This window comes from Oratosquilla oratoria, chromosome 10, assembly GCF_046742065.1.
Source record: "Oratosquilla oratoria isolate Oo_2021 chromosome 10, ASM4674206v1, whole genome shotgun sequence".
Classification (NCBI taxonomy): Eukaryota; Metazoa; Arthropoda; class Malacostraca; order Stomatopoda; family Squillidae; genus Oratosquilla; species Oratosquilla oratoria.
In genome coordinates this window covers 73,814,238-73,839,283 of record NC_134786.1, presented here as the reverse complement: position 1 = coordinate 73,839,283, position 25,046 = coordinate 73,814,238, and the positions used below count along the sequence as shown (strand labels likewise).

Sequence of the window (25,046 nt, the reverse complement as noted above, 5' to 3'; positions counted from 1 at the left end):
TAACCGTCTGACAGTTCAAATTTTTACAACTATTTTGCCGTCACTTGTGTTTGGTATGCACAGTTAACTTTTATTTATGCTTTTAAGATTTTTTTTTTTTCTCTCTCTCTCTCTCTCGCCCCAATTCTTTGGGGGGGGTGGGACACATGGAAAGAATGAAGAAAGATTACTCAAAGATGTGTGGAGGGTAGAGGTGGATGGAATGAACATAAGGGAACAGCCGAGGATAAGGTGGATGGATGGGGTGAAAGGGGCATTGAGCAAGAAGGTGACATCTGTTGAGGAGGGAAGGGAGAAGGCAGAAGATAGGGTAGAGTGGAGAATGGCTGTCTATGGATGAGTTGGTTAGATATTGGTCATGTGTGATGTTTAGATGTAGCCCATCTTCAATGTTACTGCATGATGGGACAGAGTCGGGGGTTGCCAGTTAAATGAAGTGTCCTTGCTGTGTCTTGCTGCATTACTTCTGACCCAGGGCAAGCTGCAGGGATGACCTGTCATCCAGGAGGAGCCAAGATGAGAGGGAGTGATGGGTGGTGATTAGGTGTTGAATGAGTGAAAGTGGAAATATGCCCTTTGACTTTGGCTACCACCCTTGTAAGGTGGAGAAAGCCCTTGGCATATATTTTTTAATAATTCTGAAAGCAATATCTGCAAGCAAATAAAACATTCAATTTTTGTGGTTAAATATGGTAAAGTGAATGAGGTTGCATGAAATGGGCTTAGGATGCACGTGGCATGTTCGATGAGAAGAAGTGAGTGCAAAATAATGATAAATGTTGCTTCAAGTTTCATTGACTGGAAACCTGTAGCCCTGCTGGTGTCTGGCAGCAGTCCTTGGCCCCTCCCAAAGATCCACACCTAGGTCTCTTAACCCAACAGTTTACCACATATACAGGTACTCCTCGTTTAACGACCTACTCGGTTAACGACAACTCAGAGTAACAACGGGCTTTATGACGTCATTTAACGTAAATCTCCCGAAGTTACGACGTCGTGTACGATAATTAAGTTGGCTGAGGCAAATTTGTATGATGTTATAAATGAACTTGTACGGTGGATATTAGCTGTGAGGTAAAGTGTTCTGAAGCTTAGGTCTACATTACCATCCTGCAAGCTGCAAAAACTACCTGGGGTACAGTGTATACCGGTAGTGGTAAATTTTTAGTTTCGACCATGGGCGCAATATAACAATAGAAAATTAATTATTAATTTTGTAAATTATAATGTATCAACGTAATATGCAATTTTGTGAGCGGAAATGAAAAAAAAAATGCTAAAACAGATTTCGTAAGTAACGAAGTCATGTCGGACGAATGGTACACCATGTTTGTTATGATAGATGCCGATGTCGAAGAAATGAAAGGATGATAAATTAATTCGTCTAACCTAACCTGTGTTTAATAAATCATTACCTGCAAATTAAATGTCATCCTGCTCGTCCTCGTTGTCGTCGTCCTGAGAGACGTTGGCAGACGACAAGATGGCGTCCCGAGCCTATGCTACCGACTTCGTTCATTAGCATATTTTCTTGTAGCAAGGTATTTTTTACTTTCATTTCCGCCCACAAAATTGCATATTACGTTGATACATTTCAATTTACAAAATTAATAATTAATTTTCTATTGCTATATTGCGCCCATGGTCGAAACTAAAAAAATACCCCGGTATTCAATATGGAATGTCAGCATACGCGGATTTGGTCATATACGGTAATTTTAGGAACCTAACCACCGTAAATAAACAGTAAATAAAGCTTTAATGTACTGTATAAAAGAGGGAAAATACACGAAAATAAAGATACATGTATTGCTGGACATTGTACATACAGTACATGTACGTATATGTATACACTTTCGCTTAACGACCAATTCGGTTAACGACGGCGAGCTGGTCCCAATTGTCGTCGTTAAACGAGGAGTACCTGTACATCAAAACATATCTACGTAAACATATGCATACAGATCAGAAACCAAGTACCCAGATTCCAGAATTTCATATTCCACATGACTCCCTAAACATCAGAACAACCAAGAACTCTCAAGATATGCAAGAACCAAACCCAGCACAGAAGCAGTATGAATATACAGAAGATCAAGAAATGGAAGAAGTTAGGAGCAACCACTTCAAATCGGTATTCACAATTGAGAACACACCTAACTGTGAGGGAATAGAGACAGAAATCCCCCCCCCCCCAATGAAGGAAATAACTGTAACAGAAGGAAATCATTGACCAAGTAAAAATCCTTGATGCAAGAAAATCACATGGTCCGGATGGAATTGCAAATTGGATACTGAAAGAATGCATAGAAGAATTAACAGATAAAATACACACTATGATCAAATGCTCACTCAAAGAAGGAAAGGTATCACAAGACTGGAAAAATGCAAACATTGTACCAATATATAAAGGTGGAAACAAGGGAAATCCAACTAACTGCAGACTGGTCTCCCTAACAAGCACAGTAGCTAAAATATGTGAAAAAGTTATCAAAAGTAGATGAGTTAAACACTGGGAAGAAAAATCTATACCAAACTAATTTGGATTCGGACAAGGAAGATCATGTACAACAAACCTGATCTGCTTCTATTCGATAGTAATAGATATACTACAAGAGAGGGATGGATGGGCAGACTGTGCCTATCTAGACCTACAAAAAGCATTTGACAAAGTACCATACAAGAAATTAACCTCTTCACTCCGGGGCACATCGCACGTCTGGCAGCATTAGCTGCCCGACGTGCGATGTTGCGTCATAATAATCACATTATAAAAAATAAAGTCAGTGCTCAATCGTTCATTCTCTTTCACCCATGAATTTTGATAACCATAGAAAATATGATGAAGCCAGTTTAGAGAGAATGGAGGTTACGTAGGTACGACTACAATAAATATAATCAAGATGCCGACGTCGGCATCATCGCGTACCCACTTGCTCCTCATGATGCCTACATAGGCATCACCGTATGGAAGTGGTTAACCTCTTCAGTATGGGCCAAAATCTCGCGGGCAGCATTATCTGCCAGACGTACGATGTGTCGTAATAATACTCGCATCATAAAATATAGTCACCGCTTATATCGATTGTTCTCTCTTTCACCCGTGAATTTTGATAACCATAGAAAATGTGATGACAGTTTAGAGAGTATGTCATTACGCAGGGGCAACTACAATAAATATAATCAAGACGCCGATATGGCAGCCTCGCGTATCCACTTGCTCCTCATGCGGCCTACGTAATGCGGCACCGTATGGAAGGGGTTAATAAGAAAATTAGAATCAATAGGTGGCATCACAGGTATATTATTAGAATGGATGGAAGACTTCCTAACTGGGAGAAAAATGAGGGTAGTAATTAGAGACAAATACTCGAAATGGGAAGAAATTATAAGTGGTGGTCCACAAGGGTCGGTGCTGGCTCCATTCATGTTTTCCATATACATAAATGACATGGATGAAGGAGTTGAATGTTATATGAATTTCTATGCAGATGACGCAAAAATATTTAAAATAAGAATATAAGAGGACTGTGATTCATTACAATTAGACCTGGACAAAATCTGGAAATGGACCCAAAAGTGGGAAGTGAACTTCAATATCAAGAAGTGTAGCATAATGGAGTTTGGAAAAAGTGGAAACAGAATTTCAAAAAGTAAAATTTGTGAAGAAGAAATCAAAAAAGGGCACTCAGAGAGGGACCTTGGAGTAAGAATTAGCAAAGACATGACACCGGAGAAACAAATAAACAAAATAGTCGGAGAAACCTTCAACCTGTTAAGGTCAATGGAAGTGGCATTTGATTACTTGGATGACGAAATGATTAAAAAAATATTAGTTACATTGATTGGACCAAAACTGGAATATGCAGCGAAACTATGGACACCCAGTACTAAAAAGAATATAAGGAAACTAGAAAGAATACAGAGCGACGACAAAGTTGGCACCACATATTTCCCAATTAACATACGAACAAAGATTATTGAAATTGGAACTACCAACACTGGAGCAGAGAAGAGAACGGTGATCTACTGACTATAGAATCATGAAAGGAATGGAAATCCTTGATAGGAATGATTTACTAAAAAATGGCAATGGAAAAACAAGAGGTCATGAAAAGAAACTCAAAAAGGATAACTATAGAAGAGATTGGAAAAGAATAGCTTCCCACACAGAGTGCTGGATATTTGGAATAACTTAGATAAAGAAACAGTGTGTGCAAATACTATTCAAGATTTTAACCTCTTCACTCCGGGGCACATCGCACGTCTGGCAGCATTAGCTGCCCGACGTGCGATGTTGCGTCATAATAATCACATTATAAAAAATATAGTCAGTGCTCAATCGTTCGTTCTCTTTCACCCATGAATTTTTGTAACCATAGAAAATATGATGAAGCCAGTTTAGAGAGAATGGAGGTTACGTAGGTACGACTACAATAAATATAATCAAGACGCCGACGTCGGCATCATCGCGTACCCACTTGCTCCTCATGACACCCACGTAGGCGTCACCGTATGGAAGTGGTTAAGATGGGTCACCACAAGCATAGCTCCCTTCACGTATAATACAACTAGGTAAATAAACAGAATAGGCCTGGCCACATATAAGTCACAAGTCTCCTTTCTACACTGCTTTACTTTCATCCTGACCAGACAATAACACAATATCTCTTCCTTGAGTGGCTGTTACTAGTTTCCTGGGAACCATGAGAGATCTGGGGCAGTGGATTGATCGATACTGAATAACATGCAGTGTTGCATTTGTGAATGTAAACTTTTTGTTTGAAGAATCAGGAAATATGATAAACACTAGAACTCTAAATTGGAGTTCATGAACAAAAGCTTTGTATTTCGTCACCAATAACACCTCTTCTATACTTGGGGGCTTTATCATGATTAGGAGATGGATTCATAGAAGTGGTAGAGGAGAGATTTAAGATGGACAATAGAATAGAGGGATAGTACGAGTTAAAAGTGATCATTCTTCTTTGAGTGGAGATAAGTTTCTGATCATAAAAGAATGCATCATGATTCTGGTGTCACAAAGTCCCTAACATTTAGTTAACAAAACTTGTCCAGTCAGTATACTGTAAGGGTTTGTGGACAATAGATTTTGCTTCCGTTCAGATGAAACAAATGGATAAACCAATTTACATCTTGCATAATCTTGGTCACAGTTGTCAACAGTTCTTTTTAAGCATGTTGTTCTCTTAAGTTTGACTCGTGTACATATGTTTTCTCTATTTAGCCTTATGTGATTTGTTGTTTGAATTTGGAGTTATTTTCAGATTTTGTTTTAATAATGTTTTGTAGAAATGGAATGAATTAGGCAAAGCACTGTTGCTAAAGTGCACTAGTTTGGTTCTAGAATTTGTTATATATTTATGATGATTATTTTTTATTCTAATGAATTCTGTTTTATTTTCATTCATGACCATTTGAATAGGATTTTTTTTTTTTTTTTTTTTTTTTTTTTTTTTTTTTTTAAGCCTCATAGTTAGGTGCTCCCATTGATGATAAAAAGGAAGACATTCCAATTAGAGGGCATCTCCATTACATATTTAATTTTGTAATGCTGTTTGGCTAGCAAGTTGAATTTGAGGGCCGAGGGATTGTATATCATAGTGTATGCCACTGTCTGCATCTATAGTCCTCAGTAGGATAAAATACATTTATGTACACAATGAAAGGGGTGGTGGAATGGGTGGGAGTGGGTGCATTGTGCCTTTGAGTTGGCTAACTCCTTTATAAGGGGGAAGAAGCCCGATAGATGTACATAATTCAATTTGGACTTGAGAATCAGAAAATTTTATTGTTCAGTTTTAGATTCACCTTATTTGAACATGTATAAAACATGCATAGAGTTTCATTCTGGAAAATATAGGAAGTAGCTTTGGTTAGGAAGATTAGGTGTGGCTTAACTATGACAAACATAAAACATGAATGAGCGGTGTATACATTAGCCAATTTTTTATTAATTGGAAATGGATGGTTCAGCTGGAGTGGTGGGTGGCTGGTTCAACTCATTTGTACAAAGTAAAAAAAAAAAATAAGAAATTGACATCAAGAATTTATTTATTAGTAAGTCAGTAGACTTTTTTAGTGTCAAAATTATTTCATAGCAAGTTGATGTACACTTTAGTCTTAGCCTTGGTTATCTGGATATTATTTAGGAAAAGGACATTTATGGTTAGAATCATATCTGAAGAGGTCAGTTTGCTATACTTTGTATACTTCAACTTCATAAGCTTTTTTCATTTTCCGTGGTTGGGTGTGGGAATCTTAAAGTAAAAAATGCACCAAATTGGGAGAAGTATATTTGAAAATGGTTATTCTCAGCATCATGTTGGAAATTTTAACTCATCACATGAAAGTTATATTTTACTTAGTCACAAGTACAGAGATATTACAGTAAAGATGTGAACACAGTTACATATGTAAAGTAAATGCTTGCAGATTTTATTTAGTGAAGTAATAGAGAAATGTGAATGGCAGAGGTTTTTACAACAACAGTTGTTATTTGTTTTCCCATTCACACTGCAGCAAACCAAAGCTTACCTTTTCACAAAGTTATCTTGCCAAGCTATTGCATGATAAGCCTATTTATATATTGCTTTGAACCACCAGTAGTTACTGTCAATCCGTATAATTTTGTATATGAAAGGTTTATGTGTACCTGTAAACAAGCTGAGAATGGAAATGGATTCATATCCAGATATTGAGAAATCATGAAAGTTTATAAATCAATAAAAATAGCAGTTTGCATTTAGATACAGAATAATTCTTGTATTTGATTTGTATTTAATATCTGTACATCAACTGTGCTCTTCCTTTTGAAGGGGTCACCAGACCAAACCACCATTTATTGGTAGGTTAACCATCCTCCTTCCCACAAATCAGAAAGGGAAGGGTGTAGGACTAAATTCCACGTTTTGTTATAGCAAAGCTAAACATAGGCTATCTTCACCTCGCACATGCCTACCTCTTTATGCATTAGCTTAACCTTCAGGAATTCTATTGCACTCAGTTATCCCTCCCCATATGCCCTTTCCCCATCCTCCTCTCCCCCCTTCCACTTCTTCCTCCCCTTGTCTCTCCTCTTCTCCCTTCTCTCCTTCTTTCCCCCTCTCCTTCCCCTCCTTATTCCCCATTCCTTCCCCTCTCCTTCTCTCCATTCTTTCCCTTCCCCTTCTCCCCTTCTCTTCATTCCTTCCATTTCTCTTCTCATTCCTTCCCCTCCACTTCTCCCCATTCATCTCCCATTCCTCCCTCTCCCCTTCTTCACATTTCTTCCCCACCCCTTTTCTTCATTCCTTCCCCACCCTTCTCCCCATCCTCTCCATCTCTCCTTCCCCTCCCCTTCATGCCTTCACCCATTCCTTGTCTCCATCCCTACTATTTCCATGTTCTTCCAAGAATCTGTTTGAATGCCTTCCACTCTCCTTCATTGCTCATATTTTTTTCAGTTGCAGTTAGGCTTATGCAGTATTTGAAGTACTATTATCTTTGATTTGAAAGTACAGTTAGCTTATTAGGATATTTTCAATGTGATACCAAAACTTCAACTGTACAGGGTGTTCGGGATAAATTTGACACTTTCGGAAAGGAAAGAAAAACGTTATATATGGCCAAAAATTTATGTATTCTCAAAATTCAAAGTGCATCTCTCAGAGGATCTTTTGCCAAATACAGCCCACTCAAAGAAGTTGCCCTGAGCCTCCACCATGGCCTCCAGGCAGGACCTGAACCTGCAGCACGTGGCCTTTATGGTGTCCTTCAAGAGATGCCTGAACACCAGTTTGATCTTGGTAATTGACTCGTCCTTGGTGTTGCAGGCTGTACAATTTGTGTCTTTTTAGCAGTGCCCCACACATAATAGTCCATGGGGTTGCAATCAGGCGAGTTGGGGGGCCAGATGTTGAGGCTGATGAAGTTGTAGAAGTTCTCAGACAGCCACTTCTGGATGTTCCTGGAGGTGTGACACAGCCGAGTCCTGCTGCCACATGTATGGTCTTCCCGCAGCCACCTTCTCCACCCAGCACTTGACAACAGTGGACAGCAATTCAATATAGCCATCTGAAGCAAGTCTGAGTCCCTCTTCAAAGATGTGGGGCAGCATGACATGGCCTTCACTGGAAACATACCCAAATACCATCACAGTTTGAGGGAACTTGGTCTTCATGAAGCATGGGACTTCGTGCAGACTGTAGACTAGCCACCTGTTGTTCTCCACATGGTGCAACTGGTCCTGGCAGAAGTTCTTCTTGTCTGAGAAGAACCAGAGTATCCCCAGCTCGATTGGGTGTTTGATCTTGTTGAGGAGTTTCTTGGCCCTTGGTGGTGAGAAGTTGGCCCTTGCACCTCTTGTATGAGGAGTAGCAAAGATCCCCATTCAGTGCTTTCTTCATAGTCACCACTCCAATGCCTATCTCTCTCCCCAAGGTCCGAATTGCCTTGCCTAGATCTTGCCAGACTATTTTCTCTCTCTCCAGCTTCTTGGCAAATTTTGTTGTGTGGACAGAGTCAAGAATGCCTGCTATGACCCTTCCTGCTAGCAATTGCTTCCACATCTCTGTCACAATTCTCCAGCTCACATATCATGGCCTTCATAGTATTCAAGGAGCACTGAGCTGCAGCTAAGATTTTCATATTTTTTTATCTGGCGCAAATCATCATGATGCAGGTCACTCTTCCAATATTCTGATGCTTTCCAATCATCCATGCTCTCTAGTTCTCACACCCACCAATAATACACAGAATCAGGTATCTGTTGCACTTTACCACTATTCCTTCAAATGGTTCTGTAATGACAGAAGATAAAGAAAAAAGATCAAATTTACCCCCAAACACCCTGTATTCCACTAGCAATTATGATTTGATGGGTGGTAAAAATTGAAAATATCTTGCCATGCCAGACTATAGTTACTGCTGAAAAGCTGTGGATTTGTCTATGCTGGTTAGGTTTGTTTTGGGTGGTCAGTGAATTCATGCTATAAAATTAGCATGTAAGATGAATGGAAGGGCCAAAAGTTGCATGAGACTTTACAAATGCTTTGCCCCAAAATGCACCCATTTACATCTTTCATAAATTAGGGTCTTTGCTTGAGTATTTCAGTTGCAATACAGTGCAGTCCATGCTTGTCAATTGTCCACTGCAATACAGTTTGTGCTTGATGCACCTGTGTGTGGACTAGGAAGGTTGAAATGGACACTTCCAGACTTAGCATGAGCATCGTGAAGGCAGTTCCTGAACAAGTCCATTTTTTATGCTGTGATTGGATTCTCAGTGCCTTGTTCATTTTCTTGAACTCGTGGTTGCCTTATGATCTTTAATATGTATGATTATTACACTGCCTGTGTAGTCTATCTAGGGGATATGTCATTTTGTCCCTTTATTGAAAACAGAAAAATAAACTAGCCAAGTAGAAGTATATTTTATCCATAAAATGTAACTTTTAGGATGTAAGAGTATTTGAGCAAACATGGAATTAGTATTGAATTACTTTACCTTTTTTTTTCATTTCCCTCCTTCTGGCTTGCTCCTCTCCTCTTCCTATAACTACAACTTTGGTCTTTATAAATTTCTTAACAAGGTTTATTTCTGTCCACAGTAAAATATTTGCTGTTAGAAAGTAAATTAGGATATCTTTCATATTTTCAAAGTAATGCCAAAGGCATTTGGCTTCTTAATATAGGGGTTGTTGGGTTTATTGATCTTTGTTGAATAGATGTCACATGGGGTTATTGAAATGTAGTTGCATGCTCATGAATATTATGTTTTAACCCAATAAACCATGGTAACAATATTTTGGTTGTGTGGTTTGTTTAACTATCTGAGAAATGGCTGAACCCCATAAGGATGCACCCCTACAAGTTGTTTTGTAATTTTTTCTGCACTAAATACATAAATTCTTAGAGCTATACATATTTCAGGTATAGTGCTCACTTTGAATATACCACATCATTCTTTGTTTGGCACATGGGGTATAATATTGTTATCTGTGTGAAGTTGAACACATACATTGTATACATGTTTCATGTGACAATATTTTGTATAACCATCTTAATTTGCCATACAAAATTTCAGATTAATAATATGGCATTTCTTAAACATGAAAAAATGGTCCCACAAAATGACAACAAATTTTCTTCAGTTATTCTTTGTTTTTATTACAAACTTGAGCATTGTTTCCAACTTTTGTCACCAGGAACAGAGTATGCATATATTGTCCTTAAGGGGTTAACTCATTCCAATGCAACTTATTATTCCCAACCCACCAGAAATATTCAGGCTGTTTAAGAGGTCATGGTGTATGTCCAATTATGTATGGCTAATTTCATTATGGTTCAACTCTTGTTCAGTCGAGTAGAATGTCATCTTCAGTAGCTCTTGATTTTATGAAGGAAGGTGAATTTTAGGCTCTTGATTTGAGGTTTTGTGTAGACACTGGTATATGACAGTTTTAAAGCAATTGGGGGAGCTGTTTAGAGTAATGGGATAAGAGAAAGCATAAATTTCAGATTTTAATCAGACCTACAGCATTTGTGCGTGCACACACACACACTATTCACGATTTTAAGAATAGACTTGATGCTGAAAGATACAAAGACGGGTCACCATGAGCATAGCTCTCTTCCCGTATAATACAACTAGGTAAATACACACACACATCACTGGAACAGAGAAGAGAAAGAGGCGATCTGTTGACCATTTTCAGAATTATGAAAGGGATGGAAATTCTCGACAGAGACGACTTACTAAGTGGGACAGAAGAGAAACAAGAGGACATGAAAAAAAATCTAAAGGACAGCTACAGAAGAGACCTGAAAAAGAATAGCTTCCCACATAGAGTGATTGATGTATGGAACAAACTGAACGGAGAAACAATGAATGCCAAAACTATACATGATTTTAAGAATAAACTGGATATGGAGAGATACGAAAATGGGTCACTATGAGCATAGCTCTCATCCCATAAAATACAACTAGGTAAATACATACACATAAGGGAGGAAACAAGGAAGATCCATCAAATTACAGACCAGTCTCCCTGACAAGCACAGTAGCAAAAATTTGCAAGAAGGTAATCAAAAATAGATGGCTAAATACCCACTGTTGATTGGATGCAAGAAAAGAAAGGAAATAACGATTTCTGTATATTTCAATTACTTGCTGTGATCCTCTTCAAGCGGAATACGTATTCCGCTTGAAGAGGATCTCAGCAAGTGATCGAAATATACGGAAATCGTTATTTCCTTTCTTTTCTTACATCCAATCAACAGTGGGTTTTTATTGTATTTATTAATGTGTTACGACATTACTGGACAGTGAAAAATAGATGGGTTAAACATTTGGAAGAAAAAACTATATTGAATCCAAATAAATTTGGATTCGGACAAGGAAGATCATGTACAACAAACTTGATCTGCTTCTACTCGAGATTAATAGATATAATACAAGAGAGATGGTTGGGCAGACTGTGCCTTTCTGGACCTACAAAAGGCATTTGATAAGGTACCACACAAGAAACTAAAAAGGAAAATAGTCAATAGGTGGGATCAGAGGAAAATTATTGGAATGGATGAAAGACTTCCTGGCTGGGAGGAAAACGAAAATAGTGATTATAGATAAATTCTCAAATTGGGAAGAAATGATAAGTGGTGTCCCGCAGGGATCAGTACTGGCCCTGATCATGTTTGCCATATACATAAATGATATGGGTGAAGGAGTAGAGTGTTATATGAACTTCTTTGTAGACAATGCAAAAATACTAAAGTAAGAACGGAGGAAGATTGCAACTCAGTACAACAAGACTTGGATAAGATCTGGAAATGGACTCAAAAGTGGGAAGTGAAATTCAATATCAAGAAATGTAGTATAATAGAATTTGGAAAAAGTAAAAACAGGATATTGAGAGATTATAAAATTGGTGAAGAGGTCAAAAAAGTAAACTCGGAAAAAGACTGGAGTGATGATCAGCAAAGACGTGACACCGGACAAGCATATTAATAAAATAGGTGGAGAAACCTACAATTTATTGAGGTCAACAAAAGTGGCATTTGGCTATTTCGATGAGGAAATTATTAAAAAAAAAATGATAATAACCACACTATTAAGACCAAAATTCGAATATGCAGTAACACTATGGACACCCATAACCAAAAAGAATATACATAACATATACCAAGGCTTTTTTCCCCTTACAAGGGAGGTAGCCAAAAAGGAAAAGGCATAAAATCATTCCCACCCATTCCATCCCTGAATACACTCCACACCCCTCCACCCTCCCTCTTATCTTAGCACCTCCTGGATAACAGGTCATCCCTGCACCTTGTCCACTGCCGCGGGTCAGAAGCAGTGTCGCAAGACACAGCACATCCATAGCAAGGCCGCTTCATTAAATCGGCAACCCCCCCCCTCTCCATCCCCCCCATGCATGAAAGGAGAAGACGGGGGAGAAATCCCTTCGGGCTGCGTCAAATTTTGCTCACACATACTACCTCACCCCCCATCCCCCTGCCCATTCCACCTCATGCATCACAACATCATCCATATACAACCATTCTCCATTCACCCCTGTCTTCTGTCCTCTCCTGTCCTTCCTCAACAGACATTCCCCTCTTCCCCAAAGCCCCCTTCACCCCATCCATCCACCTCATCCTAGGACGTCCCCTCATGTTCACTCCCTCCACATCTGCCTTCCATACATCTTTTACTAGTCTTTCTTCACTCATTCTTTCCATGTGTCCAAACCATCCTAATACTCTTTCATCAACCCTATCTTCCAACTCCCTTTCCACCCCCGTTCTTCTCCTCACCTCATTTCTCACTCTATCTAGCCTAGTAACCCCCATCATATTTCTCAGACACCTCATCTCAAACACATTCAAACTCCTTCTCTCTTCCTCTCTTATGTTCCATGTTTCTGCCCCATACAATGCTGTTGGCACAATCACTTCTTCATACAGTCTCCTCTTCGCATCCATTCCCAAATGTCTATTCCTCATTACACTCTTCAATCCACCAAGGCATTTACTTGCTTCTCTCAATCTACATTCTACCTCCACCTTCACTCCACCTTTTCCTGCCACATTTGCACCCAAGTATCTAAAACTATCCACTTCCTCCAGTCGCTCTCCCTTAATGCTCACTTCCAGTCTACTGCCACTTTCACCCCTTATCTCATCACCTTACTTTTACCCACATTTATCTTCAGCTTTCTTCTATCACATACTCTCCCAAACTCTGTCACCAACTTCCTCAGTCCCTCCTCCTCCGATCCTGCCACAAGCGCAGTGTCGTCAGCAAACAACAGCTGGCTCACCTCCCACTTTTCTCCATTTTCTTTAACCATCTCCAATCCCTGATGCACTACCCTTGCATTTACCTCTCACACTACCCCATCCATGTATAAGTTGAACAGCCAGGGCAACATAACGCATCCTTGACAAAGTCCCACATTTACCTCGAACCACTCACTCTCTCCATTTCTAATCCTGACACAAGCTCTACTACTCTCATGAAAACTCTTGACAGCTCCTAGAAGCTTTCCTCCTATCCCATATATCTGCATAACCTCCCATAGTGCCTTTCTGTCTACCCTATCGTAAGCCTTTTCCAGATCCATAAAAGCCCAAAAAACATCCTTCCCCTTTCCTATAGCTTTCTCACATATTTGTCTTGCCTCAAGGATCTGTTCTACACAACCTTTACCCGTCCTAAATCCACACTGTTCCTCACCAATTACTTCCTCTGTTCCTCTCCTAATCCTCTCAAGATCCTCCCATAAGCCTTCCCAACTACACTTAACAAGCTAATCCCTCTGAAACTACTACATTCACACTTGTCCCCTTTTCCCTTGTAAAGTGGAACTATACAGGCACTCCTCCAGTCCTCTGGCACTCTACCCTCTCTCCAGCAAACATTAAATAACCTCACCAGCCAGTCCACCATCACTGTACCTCCTTTTTTTAGACATTCTGCATGGCATCCATCCAGACCAGGTGCCTTAACTGCTTTCATCATCTGAACAACTCCCTTCACTTCATCCTTCCTTATTTCTCCTCCATTTTCCTCACTCATCACTGTCATTTTCTTAGCATTTCCCACTGCAACTATCTTTCCCTCCCTATTCTCCTTCACATTTAGCAACTCCCTAAAATATTCTGCCCATCTTCCCCCTACTGTCTTCTCTTCCATTATCATCTCTCCATCTGCACCTTTTACCTTTTCTTCTCTGCCTAATTCGCCTCCTCTTCCTCTCTAAATTTCTTTTTAAAACATCTTTTTATTACTTTCAAAATTTTCTGTCATACTCTTACCCCACTTCACATCTGCTCTCCTCTTTGCCTCCTTTACCTTTTGCTTTACTTCTCTTTTCTTTTCTTTGTACCTCTCATATTACTCCCTCGTCCTATTTTGTAACCAATCTGTGAAAGCTCGCTTCTTCTCTTCTACAAAGAGCAACAACAAAACTGACACCAACTCTTTCCAAAATGACATATGAACAAAGACTGTCCAAATTAGAATTACCAACTCTGGAACAAAGAAGAGAAAGAGGAGACCTATTATCTGTAGAATTATGAAAGGAATGGAAATCTTAGATAAGAATGATTTATTGAAATGGGAGAAAGGAAAAACAAGAGAGCACAAAAAGAAACTCAAAAAATATAATTACAGAAGAGATCTGAAAAAAATAGCTTCCCACACAGAGTGATAGATACTTGGAACAAATTAGACAAAGAAACAGTGTGTGGAAACACTATTCAAGATTTTAAGAAAAAACTCGATGCTGAGAGATACAAACACGGGTCACTACGAGCATAGCTCCCTTCCTGTATAATACAACTAGGTAAGTACACATACAGTACATATGTCGGACTAACAGTGAAGATTGGAACTCCGGAAAGAAACACAATTTTTGTGGATTACAGCAACAAGGGAGTACCTGTGTTGTATTGGTAGGGAAGGGGAAAGCTCCTGGTGTAGTGGGCAAATGAAAAAAAATGAGAAGGGGAGACGTTATTGAGGAAAATGGAAGGAAGGAGGGGGACAAACAGGCTCCGGACATCAGAAGAGGTGTCAACAAAAGGTGTGCAGATCACACAGATGAAGTAGAATAGGGGAGCAGATGTATTAAGAGTAGAAATATAGATAATAGCAGCTCAATGGAAACAGAAGATAATTACTTTTATGGATTTAATGAGGGAGGAGATGACAACCTCCCCCGACTAGTAAGTGTAGAGGAGAAACTAAAAAAAATGAACGAAGCATGGGAGGTTAGGTTTAATCAATTAACACTAGTTACACAAAGAGTTGATAAACTGGAAGAACTAAAGAAGGAGAATCAAAACCTAACTAAAGAAATAGAATAATTTATAAGACAGTTAAAAGAAGTAAAGGATGAGAATGAGGAATTAAAGAATAATAAAGAGTCCATAGCAAAAGAGGTAAAGGGTTGGAGAAAAGGCCAAGAGAACAACAAAATTGAATTTAGAGATATAGTAGAACAACGGATGAAAGAACAAAGGACACAGTTATTAAAGTGATGAGAGAGGAGAATATAGTAAGAGACTTAGCAGATTAAAGGAAATGTATAATTATATCAGGGATGGAAGAGAAGCATAATCCAAATAGGACTACAAGAGTAAAGGAGAATGAAAAAGTAACAAGATATTAAAAGTAGTTCAAGAAGATGAACAAGAAATAGGGAAAGAAATTGAAGAAATATATAGACTAGGGAAATACAATATAGATAAATCCAGACCAATTAAGGTTAAATTCAGGTCACAAATGACAGTAGAGAATATCTTGTCAAAAACAGGGAAACTAGCAAAAAGTGATCTGTGTAAACAGGTATGGATAAAAAGAGATGAATAGAGAAGAAAGAGAAAAAAAGAATAGAAGCTAAGGGGAAAAAAACGAGAACAGAACAGAGACAGAGAAATACTATGGGAGAGTAGTGGATATGAAAGTGAGGAAATGGTTCATAGCAGAGAAAAACGGAAGGGAACCCGAAAACAGGATAGAGGTAGCAGAAAATTAAAAGTGTCGTACACAAATATAGATGGCTTAATAACGTGCTTGAATGAACTGAATGATTACCTGAAGGAGAAAGAATCAGACATAAACGGAATTATAGAGACAAAATTGAAAGGACCCTTACTACCCAACAGTGTAGGACATGGTGCATATAATTATTGGATTAGAAACAGAGAAGTAAAACAAGGTGGTGGAGTTATGTTCCTAAGAAGGATATAAATGTGAGGAATGTTACATATGGGAAAAAATAGAGATGATTATAATGGAAATAGAGGACAGGGATAAGAAGAGCAGGAAGTTTGTGGTAAATTATGTGCATCGTAAAACGGCACAAAATACGTTAGAAGACACAAGGATAACACTAAATAAGATAATGGAAGATGGAGGAAGAATAGTTATAATGGGTGGCTTTAATTGTAAAGAAATCTGCTGGGAAGAGATAACAGTGAAGGGTGGAGACAACCTATGGGGAAATGTACTACTTGATATGATTATAGAACATGCAATGGATACAAGAGAGGATTGGATGTTTCCAGGATTGAGTCCCCATTGGGAGTTGTACAAAAAAAAACATGTCTAAATGGTACTCCGAAGACGACCAGCAGGTATGTCAATGAGGATTTATTCTCGGGATTTAGGAGCCAAGGGGAAATAATGGATAAAACCTTGGACACTGATAGAGATATTAGGATTAGCAGAGCAATAAGGAATCGAGAAATTAATAACTTGGCAGATGAAATTATTTAAAATTAGATCATAAAGCTTTACAACTAAAGGTATCAACTTACGCACAACTAACGAGGTGATACTAAGACAAACAAGCTAACATAGAGTAATAGATACATGGAATAAATTGAAAGAGAAAACAGTGAGTGCTAAAACTATACATGATTTTAAGAAAGAACTGGATGCAGAAAGATACAACTGCGGGTGACTACGAGCATAGCTCTTCTCCCACAAAATACAACTAGGTAAATACACACACACACAAACTCTTCTACAGATATATAAAGGATAAGCATGAAATAGTGAAATTGCATGAAGGAGATAAAGAATATATAGATGACACAAATGGCAGAAGTCATGATCAGACATTTGAGGTCGGTTTTTACAATTGAGAGCTCACAATTTTAGGAAGATAGAAAACAAGAAAGAGCACCCAAAATGAAAGAAATAAAGGTAACACAAAATAAGAGATCAAATAAAAAACCTAGATGTCAGGAAATTGCATGGGCCAGATGGAATTGCAAATTGGATATTGAAAGAGTATATAGACAAACTGACAAACTATACAAGATAGTCTCACTCAAAGAAGGAAAGGTACCGCAAGATTGGAAAGATGCAAATAAAGTACCAATATATAAAGGAGGAAATAGGGAAGATCCTACAAATTTCAGACCGGTATCCCTTACAAGCACAGTAGCAAAAATATGTGAAAAAGTCGGAAATAAATGGACTAAACACTTGGAAGAAAATAAAATAGTAAACCCTAAACAATTTGGCTTTAGAAGTGGAAGATCATGTACCACAAACCTAGTTTGCTTTTACTCGAGATTAATTAAGATAATAGAAGAAAGAGATGTCTGGGCAGATTGCGCCTTCTTGGATTTGCAGAAGGCATTCAATAAGGTATCCCATAAAAAATTAATAAGAAAAATTGAAATGATAGGAATACAAGGTAAGCTGCTGGAATGGATGAAGGATTTCTTAATTGGAAGAAAAATGAGAGATACTTAGAGACAAAAATTCGAACTGGGAAGATGTGAAAAGTGGCATCCTGCAAGGCTCTGTATATATAAATGATGTGGATGAGAGAGTAAATTGTTACTTGAAATTCTTTGCTGATGATGCCAAATTACTCAAGAGAGTAAAAACTGAAGAAGATTGTAGATCACTACAAGAAAGACCTAGACAAAATATGGGAATGAAGTCAGAAATGTGAGATGAACTTCAACATTAAGAAATGTAGCATAATAGAATTTGGAAAAAGCAAAAGTTGATTATCGGGTCAGTATAAAATTGGAAACAAGTCAATAAAGTCAATTCAGTAAGGGACCTGGGAGTAATCATCTCAAGCGACTTGACACCTGGTAAACATGTCAATTAATTATTTGGAGAGACTTTTAACTTACTAAGATCAATGAAAGTGGCCTTCGACTGCATAGATGGGGAGATGGTGGGGAAAATGGTGGTTGCATTGATAAGACCTAAACTTGAATATGCCGCAACATTGTGGGCACCCAGCACAAAGAAGAACATAAGAAAATTAGAAAGAATCCAAAGAGCAGAGACAAAAATGACACCTACACTGTCATATCTGACATATGAACAAAGATTGGAGAAATTACATCTGTCAACACTAGAACAGAGAAGAAAAAGAAGTGATTTATTGACCATTTACAGAATTATGAAAGGGATGGAAATTCTTTATAGAGATGACTTACTAAAGTGGGACAGAAGAGAAACAAGAGGACACGAAAAGAAACTAAAGAAGGACACTTATAGAAGAGACCTGAAAAAGAGTAGCTTCCCACATAGTGATTGATGTCTGGAACAAATTAAATGGAGAAACAGTGAATGGCAAAACTATACATGATTTTAAGAATAAACTGGGTGTGGAGAGATACAAAAACAGGTCACTACGAGCATAGCTCTTGTCCTGTAAAATCAACTAGGTAAATACACACACACACACTTGCTCAAAGAAGGAAAGGTACCACAGGACCAGAAAAATGCAAATATTGTACCAATATATAAAGGAGGAAACAAGGAAAATCCAGCCAACTACAGACCAGTCTCCCTAACAAGAACATTAGCAAAAATATGTGAAAAAGTTATCAAAAGTAGATGGGTTAAACATCTAGAAGAAAAAACTATACTGAATCCAAACCAATTTGGATTTAGACAAGGAAGATCATGTACAACAAACCTGATGTGCTTCTATTCAAGACTAATAGAAATGATACAAGAGAGGGATGGATGGGCAGAATGTGCCTTTCTAGACCTACAAAAAGTATTTGATAAGGTACCACAAAAAAACAAAAAAAATAGAATTAATAGGTGGCATCAGAGGAAAATTATTGGAATGGATGGAGGACGTTCTGACAGGGAGAAAAATGAGGGTAGTAATTGGAGATAAATACTTGAAATGGGAAGAAATGATAAGTGGTGTCCTGCAAGGTTCAGTACTGGCTCCAGTCATGTTTGCCATATAAACAACATGGATGAAGGAGTAGATTGTTATATGAATATCTTCGCAGATGATGCAAAAATACTAAAGAAAGTAAGAACAGAGGAGGATTGTGAATCATTACAGTTAGACCTGGACAAAATCTGGAAATGGACTCAAAAGTGGGAAGTGAACATCAATATCAAGAAATGTAGTATAATGGAGTTTGGAAAAAATAAAAACAGAGTATCAAAAATCATAAAATTGGTAGAGCAGTAAAAAAAAAAGTGAACTCGGAAAGAGAGAGAGTGTAATAATCCAAAGACATGACACCAGACAAACATATCAATAAAATAGTCAGAGACTACATTGACTACTTAGACGAGGAAATGATTAAAAAAATATTAGTTACACTAATAAGACCAAAACTGGAGTACACAGCAACACTATGGACATCCAGTACTAAAAAGAATATAAAGAAATTAGAAAGAATACAAAGACGGGTCACCACAAGCATAGCTCCCTTCCCATGTAATACAACTAGGTAAATACACACACTTAGAGACAAATACTCGACCTGGGAAGAAATGATAAGTGGAGTCCCACAAGGTTCGATATTGGCTCCGATTATGTTTGCCATATATATATATAAATGACATGGATGAAGGTGTGGAATGTTATATGAACTTCTTTGCAGATGATGCAAAACTACCAAAGAAAGTATGGAGGAAGACTGTGAATCAGCACAGAAAGACCTGGATAAAGTCTGGAAATGAAGTCATAAGTGGGAAGTGAACTTCAACATAAAGAAATGTAGTATAATGGAGTTAGGAAAAAGTAAAAATAGAATATTGGGGTAATATAAAATTGGTACAAAGGAAGTTAATAAAGTAAGCTTGGAAAGGGACCTAGGAGTAATTATCAGCAAAGACATGTCACCAGACAAGCATATCAGCAAAATAGTTTGAGAAACCTTCAATTTACTAAGATCAATGAGAGTGGAATTTGATTACCTGGAAGAAGAAATGGTAAAGAAAATATTAAGAGATCAAGGGTAATGGATTGATTGATATAATCACAAGCAAAAGAGATGGCGACTTGAGAGTGTTGGTTATAGATTATTTACTGTATGATAAGATTTTTGATGAGACAAAATAGGCCATCACTGGTTTACTTCATGGTGAATTAAGTAATTTTATAGTTATAAAAGTAAAGGATCTCGTGAGTGTTGAATGCTGAAAATTAATTTGCCAACCTATATTTTTGGTAGAGGATAAACTGGTGATGAAAATGAAGGTGCCATCTAAATTGGTGATGGATAGATGATGAAAAAGCTAACAAGATAACAGAGTTCATACAGGTCCTTAAAAAAAAAAAAAAAAAAAAAAAAAAAAATTGCATGATAAAAATCCAGTTTTGAAAGTTTTCAAAATATATATATTTTTCTTATCATCAATTGGCAATAAAAACAATTCCCTCATCAACTGTGATTCCAACAGTGGTCAAGATGTTCAAAAGGTTCATTGCCTTTGAATGACATTTTCTAGTCATTTTTACAAGTGCTGGTCTATATAAAATATTCAGGAATTTCTTTACTAAGGTCCAGAAAAAGTGCAAAAATGGGTAATGAAAAATCCTTAAACCGTCAAGAAAAAAAGAAAAAAAAAAACTGATAAAGAATCGGAACCCTGGATAACTTGATTTGACCCTGTTTGGAATATAAAGCAGTGGTAGGGTCCCCACATATACAAATAAAATTGAGAAAATACAAAGAATAATAATCATAATGGCCCCTGGCCTAGTTGAGAGGCTGTATAAAGAAAGGTTTTAGGAAGTAGTGGACATATTTGACAGGAGATTGGTGAAAACATAGGATGGGGCAGCTCTGAAAAATTATTTCTATACAGATGCTTGAACTTATGGAATAACTTAAAAGAGGAAATGAGTAAAGATTTAATTCAGAGACAAGTTTAACAGATGGAAACAAAATACAAAGAGAAGACCCCACAAGCATAGCTCTATTGTTGTACAATAGTTAGGTGAACACATACACACACACCATTTGCTGTAAGTAGAGGTTGATTGCATTTGTACATGAAAATCAAAATTCATAGCCTATTACAGTTAGATCTGTAGATGACAGTTCATGTAAATAATGCAAATGGTAGTATCTGTGTTGTAGCATAGGATGTAAATAACTTGTGGAATATCATCACATTATTTGAAGTTAGCTTATAGAAGTATAGGGATTAGCAAAAGAGAGGTACAGCATGATTATTTTGTTAATGAAAGTAAACTTGGTTACTTGCTGGTTTTTCTTTTTCATAGAGGTATGCTTGACAGGTACTGAAAACCCTAGAAGATAGTCACTTAGAATAAAGATTGTAATAACAAGGATTTTTTTTTTTTTTTTCGCACTGTATTAAGGAAATATATATGGGCTTGTATAGTAATACATTTTTGTGAAGTAATAATTTTATTTGTGCACATAGTCAATGTCAGGCATGCCTTTACCTGTGACCATGCATTATTGTGCTTTTTCATTTTTGGTCGCTTGAGCATAAACTCTTTTTCATTATATTTGGTCTCATCAGGAAGTGTGTGGTAATGAAAGGTTTTCATAATTTTATTTTAGATTTATTTTCGTAGATATAAATGTACATCATTTAACTAAAGTAATACTCAAGATTGCAATTTATTTTTTCCACAGCTTTGCAAGTTACATCATTAGTTGGAATGACTTTACTTTTAATGTTATTTTTTCATGTGTTTATAGCATAAACCGTAGATGCGAGTCTGTATAGAGAATTACACATGCAGCATATCCCTTATAAAAGATCAACTATGGTTGATCATTTGTTGGGAAAATGTGCTTTGTTCCTTTGCAGGTGGGGACAGGATTCCAGGATGTGGACTTTTTCCATGTCTGCTCTTATACACCTGTGATGTAGAGGGGCAGGTCATGTCCCAGCTGCAGCGTCTCCTGAGCTGACCCTGCGGTGGAGCGCGCTGGCACTCCTCCACCTGTGGTAGCCAGTGCCAGGTTTGTTTGGCCCAGCTTGCATGGGTGGCACCTTCTAACAGTGGTGAGCTTGTCTCCCCACAGGTGGGCAAGCGGAGGGGCGGCCGAGTGCTGCCCACAGGGATGGTCAAGAAACCCAGGAAGGAGGAGCAAGACCAGGACAGCAAGGCCAAGGTTAGTCAAGTGTGAGGTATTTCAAATGCTGAAGTTGAGTATTGAGAAAAGACCAGTCCATGAATTCACCACATGTTTGTGCATATGCACTGCACTTTGCTTTTTCTTCTTCTTCTTGATCATAGATATGGACACAGATTGAATGATGTGCAAAGACATTGTCAGAACATATAGTACAATTTTTTTAATGTACATATTTAGGCCCACTAATGATAACTACTTGTAGCTCCATACATATACATGCACATTATTACATATGTAATTGTTACCATTATTCTATTTTGTTCTGCTCTTCTAAGGAAGGGTGATGCTTTAAGATTAGAAATTTCCATTTCCTTTAGGTCCTTGATTATTGATTGTTGGCTCATCATGTCAGTAGGTTATGACAATGGAGTTACAGAGAAAAACATTCATCCTCTTAGGCTCCTTCCTCAAACAATCCACCCTGTGTATGTTGTGGTTAGTGTGCTGTCAGTAATGCAGTTTGTAAATGTATGACTGTGCATGTGCTATTTGTGTTACTTAGGCTGTTTGGGTCATGCGTGTTTTGTGGTTGCAACAACATAGTCTGGTTAGGTTAATTGTAATGATTACCTTATATTAACCACTTCAGTATGATGATGCCTACGTAGGCATCACGAGGCTCAAGTGTGTACTCAAGGATGCTAGCATCAGCATCTTCATTATATATATATTTGAATATATATAATATATATATACATATACCAAAGGCTCTTTTCCCCCTTATAAGGGAGGTAGCCAAAAAACGAAGGCCTAAAAACCACTCTCACCTATTCCATCCCTATCACACTCCACCCTCTTCTCTCCCTCTTATCTTGGCACCTCCTGGATGACAGTTCATCCCTGCATCTTGTCCACTACTCTGGGACAGAAGCAGTGTTGCAAGACACAGCACATCCCCAAAGCCCCTTTTACCCCATCCATCCATCTCATCCTAGGACGCCCCCTCATGTTCACTCCTTCCACATTTGCCTTCCACACCTCATTTACTAGTCTTCACTCATTCTTTCCATGAGCTGTCTCCACCCTTTACTGTCATCTCTTCCCAGCAGACTTCTTTGCAATTAAAGTGTGTGTGTGTGTGTGTGTGAGAGAGGTAAATGCAAGGGTGGTGGGTCAGGGATTGGAGATGGTTAAAGAAAATGGAGAAAAGTGGGAGATAAGCCAGCTGTTGTTTGCGGGAAGAGGGAAATGTCTGTCGAGGAAGGACGGAAGAGGACAGAAGATGGGTGAATGGAGATTGGTTGTATATGGACGATAATGTGATGCATGAGGTGGAATGGGTGGAGGATGGGGGATGAGGTAGTACATGTGAGAAAAATTTTACACAGCCCAAAGGGATTTCTCCCTGTCTTCTCCTTTTCTGCATGGGGGAGAGGGAGAGGGGGGGTCGATGATTTAATGAAGACGCCTTGCTCTGGATGTGCTGGGTCTTGGGACACTGCTTCTCACCCAGGGCAGTGGACAAGATGCAGGGATGACCCGTCATCCTGGAGGTGCCAAGATAAGTGGGAGTGTGGAGGGGAGTGGAGTGTATTAGGGAGTTTTTTGCTACCTCCAATGTAAGGGGGGAACATCCTTTGGTATATGTATGATATATATTTGTCACTTACTTTTTTCTCAATCTTTTCCAAGCTTTGTCTCTATCTTTTGCCTCACTACATTTTTTGTTGTACCAGCACTTAATTTATACCTTTTCCTGTTTTTGTTTTGGTACATATTTATCCACTCCTTCATTATAGATTTCTTTTAATATCCATTTCTCTTCCACCTGTGTTTCTTCATTAAAGAAGTTTTCCCAACTTGCTTTTTGAAAGAATTTTCTGAGTTTCCCAAATTATTTTGTTTTACATCAGTCTTTTCTGTGTTTCTCATTTCTTCCCAGATAAATTTCCTCTTGTAAGTTTGAGCTCAAGTAATGTGGTCACTCTTCCCAACTGGTGTCTTGTATTCCATTTTATCCACAATATCAGGCTCTGATGTAAATATTAGTCTTCATTATTTCTGTATCTGGTATTCTCTTTTACCCATTGAGTCACTGTGTATTCGCTAGTCATGTCCAGTAGTATGTTTCTCCAAAGGTCCTCTCCACCTTTCACTGTCATCTCCCAACATATTTCTTTAGAGTTAAAGTCACCCATAATTACTAAGTTTCCTCCTTTAAGTATTTCATTTAATGTATGCTTTGTGTCTTCCAACATTTTGGAATAGTCACTCTCCAAGAATGCATTTTCAGAGGCACATCACTACAAATTTTCCACTTTTCATGTCACTACTTTCAACTTTTATCATAATTCCACATTATCATCATTTCCTTCTATAATCTTTTGTCACATTTAAGCCTTAGTCAAAAACATGACTTTACCCAGTTTTTCCTCTCTATGTTTAATCCAGTAACTATATAAACCATATCCAACACTAATTGGTAGTAGTGGACCTTTTAATTTTGTTTCCACAGTTCCCATCATATCTGGTTTTTCTTCTGCCAGATAATGGTTTAAGTCATTTAATCCTGAAATCAGACCATCTATGTTGGAATACTTTTTATTTATTTTTCCCCCTTTTCTATTCATTGTGTTTCCTCTTATACCATTTTTTCAGCCTCTAGTCCAGCACTC

At 38.0% G+C, this 25,046-nt stretch overlaps 1 protein-coding gene across 1 annotated transcript in view; it reads left to right on the top strand.

The window, feature by feature from the left end:
- Positions 1 to 25,046, top strand: part of LOC143029307 (telomerase RNA component interacting RNase-like) — a 34,195-nt gene that overhangs the window by 4,361 nt on the left and 4,788 nt on the right. Inside the window, exon 2 of the mRNA XM_076192064.1 lies at positions 22,318 to 22,407. Within this exon, the coding sequence (XP_076048179.1) occupies positions 22,318 to 22,407 (90 nt within the window). The remainder of the gene's footprint in view (positions 1 to 22,317; positions 22,408 to 25,046) is intronic.